General features: G+C 50.2%; 1 protein-coding gene across 5 annotated transcripts; it reads left to right on the top strand.

Moving 5' to 3' along the window:
* The first annotated feature begins 614 nt into the window (after positions 1-614).
* On the top strand, positions 615-4,517 carry NAIF1 (nuclear apoptosis inducing factor 1). Of its 5 annotated transcripts, none has more exons than XR_002467381.2 (4): positions 615-1,136; positions 1,977-2,426; positions 2,983-3,050; positions 3,310-4,517. XR_002467381.2 is itself a non-coding variant. In XM_077787807.1 (4 exons), exons 1-3 carry the CDS (start codon positions 626-628, stop codon positions 2,999-3,001), a joined length of 972 nt encoding a protein of 323 aa, XP_077643933.1. In that variant the 5' UTR covers positions 615-625; the 3' UTR covers positions 3,002-3,050; positions 3,310-4,517. The 5 variants fall into 5 exon arrangements, 4 of the variants coding, with proteins under 4 accessions (XP_077643933.1, XP_021406989.1, XP_021406991.1 ...); XM_077787807.1 differs by having other exon boundaries at positions 2,991-3,050; XM_021551314.2 differs by having other exon boundaries at positions 2,991-4,517.
* Positions 4,518-9,311: the final 4,794 nt, after the last annotated feature.

Raw genomic sequence — 9,311 nt, 5'->3', positions numbered from 1 at the left:
GCAGCCCGCGGGAAGGCGGTGCTGGGCAGAACGCGGCCAATCAGAGCCGGAGCCGCCGGGCAGTTTGAGCTGGACGGACGGCGCGCGCACCCGGTAGGTTGGAAAGCAGTGCGCGCTCTGGGGTGATGGACAGCAGCAGCACCCAATGGGATCGGAGCGAGGAAATCCACGGGCGGGCCCAACCCCTCGCCGGCCCCACGCAGGCCCAGTGCCCTGAGACCAGCGGCGGGGCGGGGCCGCCTCCTGTCTGCCTGATGGACAGGGCTGTTGACCAATAGTACTGCGGTAATACAGACGGGAGGCGGGCAACTCGTGTGACGGACAGGCGGGCGAGCCAATCAGGCGTGGCAGGAAGAGGGGCCGATTCTGGAAGCCATTACGCCAGTGCCGCAGGGCGGGGGCCGTTGCGCGGGGCTGCCGGGCGGGCGCCGTACGCAATTTGCGTATCGTTGGCGGTGCCAAAGGGGGAGCGGGGGGGACCGACCCCTCCGGGCCCTGAGGGGCCTCGGGGCCCCCCTGTTGTCCCCGGCCCCGGGGGTGGGGGGGCCCTGCCGCCCCTCGGCCGTCCCCAGCGCCCCCCAGGCCCCCTCAGGTGTGACCCCGTGCCCCGTCCCCGCTGCCCCCCATGGCCATGGCGTCGCCGCCGGCGCCCCCAGCCAAGAAGCGGAAGATGAACTTCTCGGAGCGGGAGGTGGAGATCATCGTGGAGGAGCTGGAGCGGGGCAAGCACCTCCTCGTCAACCACTTCAACGCGGGCGTGCCGCTGGCCGCCAAGGCCGCCGCCTGGCACGACATCCTGCGCCGCGTCAACGCCGTCGCCACCTGCCACCGCGAGCTGCCCGAGGTCAAGAAGAAGTGGTCCGACCTCAAGACCGAGGTGCGGCGCAAAGTGGCCCAAGTGCGGGCTGCCATGGAAGGGGGAGGCGAGAGCCAGAACGGCGGCGGCAACGGGCCCGAGGGCGAGGACCCGGCGGGCGGCGCGGCCGCCCCGGTGATCCTCACCCCCATGCAGCAGCGCATCTGCAACCTGCTGGGAGAGGCCACCATCATCAGCCTGCCGAGCGGCGACTGCGGCGTGGGTGACGGGAGCGACATCCCCATCACCGCCTCGGCCACCACGGTCACCCTGACCCAGAGTGAGTGCTGCGCCCGCCGGAACGCTCTGCGCTGCACTGCAGGGCCAGCGAAGGCCCTGACACCCCCCTGCGAGGACGCCCCGAGCTTGTGTGGGGACAGAACCACAGAGTGGTTTCGGTTGGAAAGGACCTTAAAGAGCACCCAGTTCCAGCCCCCTGCCATGGGCAGAGACACCTTTTGCTAGAGCAGGTTGCTGCATCCAGCCTGGCCTTGAACATTTCCAGGGATAGGGTGCCCACGGGTTCTTTGGGCGGAGATCTCGAAACCCCAACAGAAAGAAATCCCCACATCTCTGTCATGAAATGCTCCTCCCACTCTGCCCTTGTGGTGTAGGAGTGGCCACAGGACATGAAGGTACTGAAAGTCAGCTTTGACAGCTGGACTCAGCCTTGAGGATAAGGGAATCAAGGATCCTGTGCACCTTGGGAAATTCTTCAGTCCCTCTCTGGGAACAAAAGCACAGGGAAAAACTTCTTCAGGGCTGATTTTCCAGCGTGCAGTTTCCCAAGGTGCAGCTCTTCTGCCAACAGGGGCCATTCAGGGTCTTTGCTGTTGTGTCAGTCAGTTAATGCTGTTTGGAAAGATTGTTCTAAACTGGAGATTGAGAAATTATATTGTCTAGACAGATAAGGCATTCCCTGTTCCTTTGGATTGTACAGCCCAGAAGGAAGCTCGAGTGAGGGTGGAGTAGACTTAAATAGGTCATTTTGTGCATTGCTGGCCGTTGTATGTTATCTCGCTGAACAGGCCGTATTCCTGTGGTATTCACTGAATAGTCCTGTAGATAAAAATCCTGTATCACAGCTACTCCTGACTCCCTTTCTGTCCTTTGTTCTCAGTTCCTGCAGAGACAACCTACCACAGTCTGGAGGACGGGGTTGTGGAGTACTGCACCACGGAAGCCCCCACCACCGTCACTGCGGAGGCGCCCTTGGAGATGATGGCCCACCAACACGAGGTGTCCGCCAAGCCCCAGGAGCTGAAAAGCCGCATTGCCCTGAACTCAGCCAAGCTCCTGCAGGAGCAGCGAGTAACCAACCTGCACGTGAAGGAGATTGCCCAGCACCTGGAGCAGCAGAATGACTTGCTGCAGATGATTCGCCGCTCGCAGGAGGTGCAGGCATGTGCCCAGGAGCGGCAGGCACAGGCCATGGAGGGGACGCAGGCAGCGCTGAGTGCCCTCATCCAGGTCCTCCGCCCCATGATTAAGGACTTCCGTCGATTTTTGCAGAGCAATACACCCAGCCCATCGGTCACCACTGACCCTGGCCAGACAGGGCAGCAAGATGGTATGATCCAGTGAAAGAAACAGTGATGGGAGGGGAGCTTTGGATTCGTGTTAGGAAAAATTTCCTCCCTGAAAGGGTTGCCAAGCCCTGGCACAGGCTGCCCAGGGCAGTGGTGGAGTCACCACTCCTGGAGGGATTTAAAAATGTATAGATATGGCACTTGGGAACATGGGTTAGTGGTGGATGTGGCAGTGCTGGGGAAACAATTGAACTCAATGATCTCAAAGTCTGTGATTCTGTGGGATATCTGCCATGCCAAAAACCTACCCATGCTGGCAGAGGACACTTGGGAGCAAGGGGTGCTGCCTCTTGTCAGTGTGAATGGCTCCCTTGGAGTTTGGCTGAGTCTAGACAGCTTTCTCTGCTAATCTTGTGCTAATCTGCCTTTTCAGACTCTCATTCTGAGCCATAGCAGGATGTGTAATAAGACAGCAACTTAACATGAATTGCTTTAGTTCCTCAAACAATAGATTTATTTTTTTAAGTTATTTTTTAATTTCTGTTTGGAAAAAATCTGTCCTAAGTATTTTACCTCTCTTTTTGTCTCTCTCTCGAGATCTATAGCCTTTAACTGACTTCTAACGTGGAGAGTTTTGTCGGGATATCAGTGCTGCAGCTGCCAAGGTACAGTGATCGTGAACCCACAGTGCAAACAGTGAATGCATTTCTGGCTCTTGCTGAAAGCATTTACTGGAAATGTGGTACCGGATGTGGTAGAACCTTCCCTCTGCACTGAGAGCTATGAATTGTGCTCCTGCAGCGTCACATCCTGCCCATGCAGACTAGCACCCAGCTTCTGTGCATTTTAAATCCCACCTACCTGCCCTGAAGATCCCGGTGGGATTGAAACAGTGCATTCACTCCACGTTTTATCTGTGTGCAGTCATGAAATTCCTCTATCAACTTGGCAGATGTGATGAAACTTTCGTGTCTTGGGTACCAGAAACTCTCCTGGGATACATCTTGGCACAATGTCTTTATTTGTCGCAACATAAACACCCAAGGGCCTGGATGAGTTTCACTGGGGTGGATGGAACGGTGAAACTCCATCTCTGCTTCATCTGCATAGTTTGTCACCTCCAGAATACCTTGATCCATCAAAGTGGACCTGGACTAAGGTCCTGGACTAAGCTGCAGCCACACAGGAATTCCCAATGTTGAGGAGTTTGTCAGCCACTGATTTGAGTGCATTTTGGGGCATTACTTGGTTCTGCTGCTGGTGGTGTTTGTTTTGTACGGTTTGGGAGCTGGAAGCCAGTCCAGCCATTCCGTGTTTGTCTGCTGGCTGGCCTCATCCTGAGAAACAGAGCTGAGGTTTTCCTCACCATCCTATACCGTTATACAGGGTGAAACAACATTACAGCCACTTCTGAGGCATTCAGGCTATAGGGCTTGGTCCTTTCATGGGAAAGCTTAATTGCACAGGATGGTCAACATGATTCTCACAGACTTGCAGTAACTTCATAAACTTTTAAAGGTCCACTTGTACATGCATGAAAGAAAACTTAGGGAAAGAAAAAAGGAAGTGTAAGTCTTCTCCTACCTTGCAAATTGGCTGACGTTTTACAGGCTTGTGGCTTGCCAGGTTATTACTTTTGAAATGGAACTTTTCCAGAGCTGGTATTTACTTGCTGGTAAGTCTCCTTTAGGGCTGACGAGGGAGTGAATTTGCACAATCAAATGAAACCTTTACACAGCCTTTAATGGGGAGATGCTGACCCCTGGTTAGAGCAGTAGGTGAAGAGGTCACTGCTGTCAGTCCCTGGCCGTTACTCATCTCCTCTTGTCTACAAAACTAATGGGGGAGAAAAGGACAAAACAGTGAGAAGGGTTTGGTCCCTGGAAGACTCCCAACCCCTGGGGACTGACACCTCCAAGCTGAGTCAGGGTGGATCCTGCCTTGTCTGGCATCTCACCACATGAGAAGCACTTGCCTGACTCTTCCTCTTAGACTTTGTGGAATCAAATCAATTGCTGAATTGAGATTTATTTTTAGAGTGAGAACTATGTCGTATGTGTTGGTTTACCTCATTTGTGTAATGATCTCTCCTTTACAAATATGAATTTTAATAAAAAATACATTTTGGTAAACAGGCTGTTTCAGTTCATTGGTGTGCACCAAGGCAGAAGTGAAAATGAGGTCATGACAACAACTTTGCAGCACAGAATCCTCACTGTGAAGGAGAGCTGTGAACTACCACGAGTCACAGTAGCTTTTGCTCTTGTGAACCTTGTGGCCTTTTATTTACATAACTACAGTCTTTTTCAAATAATAGCTTTTACAGGCTTACCTTGGAGCACGAGATATTTCACAGTGTCTGACATATTACTGAAATACAGTAATCTCCCAACTGCTCAGAAGATGCCACAATAGCCTAAATAATGGTAGAATTTCCAGCCTTTGGCTTTAAATTGCAGTGTGCAATTTTTTTCAGTGACTAAGCATTTCAGCTGTGTTGCTTTTCTGGAGGACTAAACATGTTGCCATTGGAACCACCCATTTTTCCTGTCTTTTCAGGATAAATTCAGAGCTTAGTCAAGCCAGCAGCATCCAAGCATGTGTTCTGTGTACAGATTTTTGTCTCATTAAACATATGTGGAAACATTTTAAATACAGGGTGAACTGTGATGAGGGGCTTGGTTGTTGCTCATGAATTGGTCATTGGGAGGGGAACACAGAAAAGTGTCCCTTAATGTTAAAACCAGGATGAATAGGTGAACCAGGACATTGACACGGCAAACAAGAACACAAAACATTCACCTGAACAACTAACTGATGTCCACACAGAACACAAGCCAAGGAGGAATATTTATAGATGTTTATTTGTTCTCTATTGTTCTTTCTGTACCTAGAGATTTGTATTCAAATCCAGAGTGGGAAGGAGCCATGCAGAGATGTTCTGCTACAGGGTAGATGTTTTGCCTTGGACATGGGGGTGAGCAGCATCTTCCTGCGTGCTGGGGAAAGGGAAGTTTGGCAGGGGACTCAGTGGTGAATAGAATGTTTGTGGCCACCGAGGCAGTAGCAAGCCACCAGGAGCACCGCTGTTCCCTCCGGAGCGAAGCTCCGCTTGCGATGTGTGCGGCTGCAGCCCGAATTTCCAGGAGATGGCACTGCACGCCGGGATCCCGAGCACTGCGCCGGCCCGGGAGCCACCCCTGTCCTCCAGACCTTGTGGGATCCTGCTTACACCCTTCACTGGGAAATATTATCAGGGCTGAGAGCCTCAGGAGGAGGAAGTTCAAAGGGCAACGTGCAGTTGTGAGATATCCCCGGAAAATCCTGATGCCTGGGGACTGAGACCAGGTCCCTCTGGTTCCCAAAGACACAGAGGACACTGAGATGTCTATCTTTGGGATGAGTTCACTGCAGAACCGACTGGACAAGCACAAGATTAAAAAAACACATCAAGCACTTCATTATAAGCAAAGAGACAGATTTTAAGGGTTTTTTAGAACAGGATTTAAGGTTTAGGACAGGCTTTAAGGGTTTTTTAGGGTTTTTTTTTTAACATATGTCAGTGCACTGCCATCACTGCATCGCAGTTCTGGGAGCAGATCCCCTCCAAGGGACAGAATGATATGCTCTGCACACTCACCCAAATAACCTCTACTTTCTCCAGTACGATTTTAAAGTTTGTCAAGCCTGTTTCAGCAAAGCATCCTTCTGGGGATCTTTTGGGGTTTTTTTCCTGTTGTCACGTGAGAGATTGTTGCCAGCAAGTATTGCCAGCAGAAGGGTGGTCAGGTCTGTGTGAAAATTGAATCATTTAAGATTCTGTATCTTGCTTGAAGGCACCTGATAAGAAGCTTCATCAGACTGAGGAGCACAGCTTCCAGCCCATGTTTTGAGTGGGGGAATGAAGTGGATATCACCTGCAAATGAGTGCCAGATGCGTAGGTGATTAACCCGAGGCAGAATCCCAGCGCCAGCAGGGACAGTTTCTTTCACCTCTGTCACCTGAAATTCCAAATTAAAGGTTGCTGTGTCAAGGAGGAACCACAGACTTACAGTTGCTTCTGATGTATTTGGGGTAACAGCAGCATTTGTGGGTTGCAGTCAGTGGGACAGACCACGGCCACAACCAGCAATTCTCTTGTCCAGCACAACACTGATGGGATGGAAGCTGGGATACAGACACAGGATAAAGCTTGATAAACACAACAAGCCTTGAGGCAAAGCAGATTTCAAGTCTGCAGATTTTGGAAGGGGCAAACAAGATCCAGTTCCACCCACAGACCTCACAGAATGAAGCAGAGAGTTCTGCTGCACATTCCCAGAACACACTGAAGCAGGCATGGAAACCAGTAAACAAAAAAAGCCAGGCAGCTGGATTTTCAGGTCTAGCAACATTTTTGGGGAATGGAATCCACCGACTCCAGATTCCTGGGCTCCCTTTTATCAGTAACAGAATTCCCAGTGCTGGCAGGCCAGAAACCCACCGTGCAGGTGTGTCCTTTGCACATCCAACAGGAAACCCAGCCTGGCACAGAAAGTGAAACAGTTCCTGGCCTTTATGATGATGAGTTCAGTTAAATATGGAACAAGTGAAAAACACAAGCAGGTCAAAGTGCAGCTCACAGCCTGTTATTAAGCTGAGAAGTCACAAGCTTAGAGTAACTCCACACCATGGGATAATCCTATGCAATGGGGATAGGTACCCATTCCCCTCACAGGGTTTCCAGCTGCCTGCACGCTACAGCTGCTGTGGTGTCTGCACCCCCTGCCCCATTTTGGGAGCTCCCCAGCCAGGACCTGCCCCGGGTCCTGGGGAAGGCACCCACCCTCTGCTCCTTGGAGCATCCCACTTGCATCCCACTCACAGCTCCAAGAATGCATTTACAGCATAAAGTGACGTGTGGTAATCTCCTTTTTTTTTGGATGATGAGGCTGAAAGCTCATTAAGGCCATTACAGCAGAGGCGACAGGTGTAACAGGGGAGAACCATTACTGTGTTTATGCTGTTACAGCAACATGTGTAATTTACTTTTAAAACTTTAATCATTTGGCTGCCAGGACAAATGAATTGGCGTGATGATGCTTTCCAGAGGAAGATGCTGATGATGTAGTTTGCAGGGCTTGTGCATCTGGGATTCCCCTGGGATAAGAGATAGGATTTGAAGGCTCACCAAATGCATTATAGGATCTACCTCACTTCACCTCACTGAGTTTTGTCCCTCCTGCATTTATCTCACCTTGTTTCTCCACTGCTGCTTTATCTCTGTCCTCAAAGCAGAGAGGAGGCAAGACAAGGCATCTCTGTTGGTGCTGACTCTCAGAGCACAGCAGTCGTAGCCCTGGCCAGCCGGGCACACCTCTCCAGGAGAGCAGAGGTGAGGCCCAAACGTAACTGCAGAGCACAGACTGATAAAAATATCCCAGACTGATAAGACAGTGCCCTGAGCCAGCAAAAGTTGAGGAAGTGGTGGCGGCACTGGGGAGCGGCCTCAGGAAAGGCTTAGGTCAGGAAGAGCACAGGGCAGGGATGTGGCTGAGGCTCATGGAGCAGAGGTGAGGTGGGCACAGCCATAGAGAAATCCATAGGATGTGAGTCTGGGATGAGCAGAATCCATATCTATCAAAGTACCTTGTTAACACACATAGCCCCCTCTCCCCGCCATGGCCAGCGGATTGCACCTGAGCAGAAAATAATATCAAGCCAGAGGGATGGTGGATGGATGAAGACACCCTACACCCACATTCCCTCTGTGGGAGGCTGGGACTAACCCATCCCTTCTGTAAACAGGAGCACTGTCCCGTTTAAACATGTGAATTTCTCCAGAAACAATTATGCAGCATAAACACAGCAAAATCAACAGGGTGAATTTCGAACTAATAAAGATTTAATCTCTCAGTCATGAGACTGCGTTTGTTAGGAAAATACACATACCCCTGAGAATGCAGCTACGGTTGCTATACTACACACTGCTCAGCAGCTCACTGGGCATTCTTCCAAATCCATTTATTTTTAACATCAGTCACATTATTCAATTAATTATAAAAACACTGAGGTTTTCAAGAGATGTTTCTGATAAAACTGCAAAGTAAATATGCGTGAGAACAGCAAGGATTAAAGTGTCTGTAAACTTTAGCATTTGAGGCTGTTGCTATAAACAAGAGAAGTCCTCGAGAAGGTTATTTACCAGAGTGAATCATAGCAGATAACAGAGTCTCCTCCCACACACACACAGGGATCGTTTGTCCTTTACCTAGGGATGGAAGCAGAGCATTCACATGTCTGTCAGCCCTGTCAGCCATGTGCTGGGGCATGGGAGGTGTGAGAACTGGCCTGGATTCTTCAGATGCCTCTGGTATTTCAGCATCATATTTTGTAAATATCAAATATTTAGCAGGCTCTTTCCTAATAGGCTGGAAACAGAAATCAAAAAATGCCAGCCCATCTCCAGCAGTGCCTCAAAGCCTTGAAAACACCAGATAGGAATTTATGGAAGGATTCAAGCCTCACCTGCAAGAGCAGCCTATAAACCTTGCTGTTTCCTGGTGACTCCCTGTATGTCCTGTGATGATTTCACTGTACTAATACAAAATGTTTTCCCAGTCCAAAGTCTGTGTCAGCTTAACCTGGTAAGCAAAAATCGTAACAATGCATTTGGTTAGATCCAATTTTTCACTTTTATCCAAGAACATTTCTGTGTACTTTTCCTAGCAGACTCTTTTTTTTTTTTTTTTTCTTCCCAAGGTTCACATTGTGGTGGAATTATTTGATAGCTCTGATATTGTCTGCATAAGACGGCAGATTACAGGCAAGGAGTCTGGGCATCAAAGCCTGGCAGAGAGCAAGGACTCTCAGGCTTTCATCCAAGCTTTGCATATCAGCCTTGGGAACAGTTCCTCCTTATGAGCCTCAACTTCTCAGCCACAGA

Source organism: Lonchura striata, chromosome 22, assembly GCF_046129695.1.
Source record: "Lonchura striata isolate bLonStr1 chromosome 22, bLonStr1.mat, whole genome shotgun sequence".
NCBI classification, from domain to species: Eukaryota; Metazoa; Chordata; class Aves; order Passeriformes; family Estrildidae; genus Lonchura; species Lonchura striata.
This window is presented reverse-complemented; position numbering and strand designations above follow the sequence as displayed.

Coding starts and splice junctions, on each gene's coding strand:
- NAIF1 (XM_021551313.2), top strand. CDS start 626: ATGGCCATGGCGTCGCCGCCGGCGCCCCCAGCCAAGAAGCGGAAGATG. Junction 1,137..1,976: donor CACGGTCACCCTGACCCAGA/GTGAGTGCTGCG, acceptor CTTTGTTCTCAG/TTCCTGCAGAGACAACCTAC.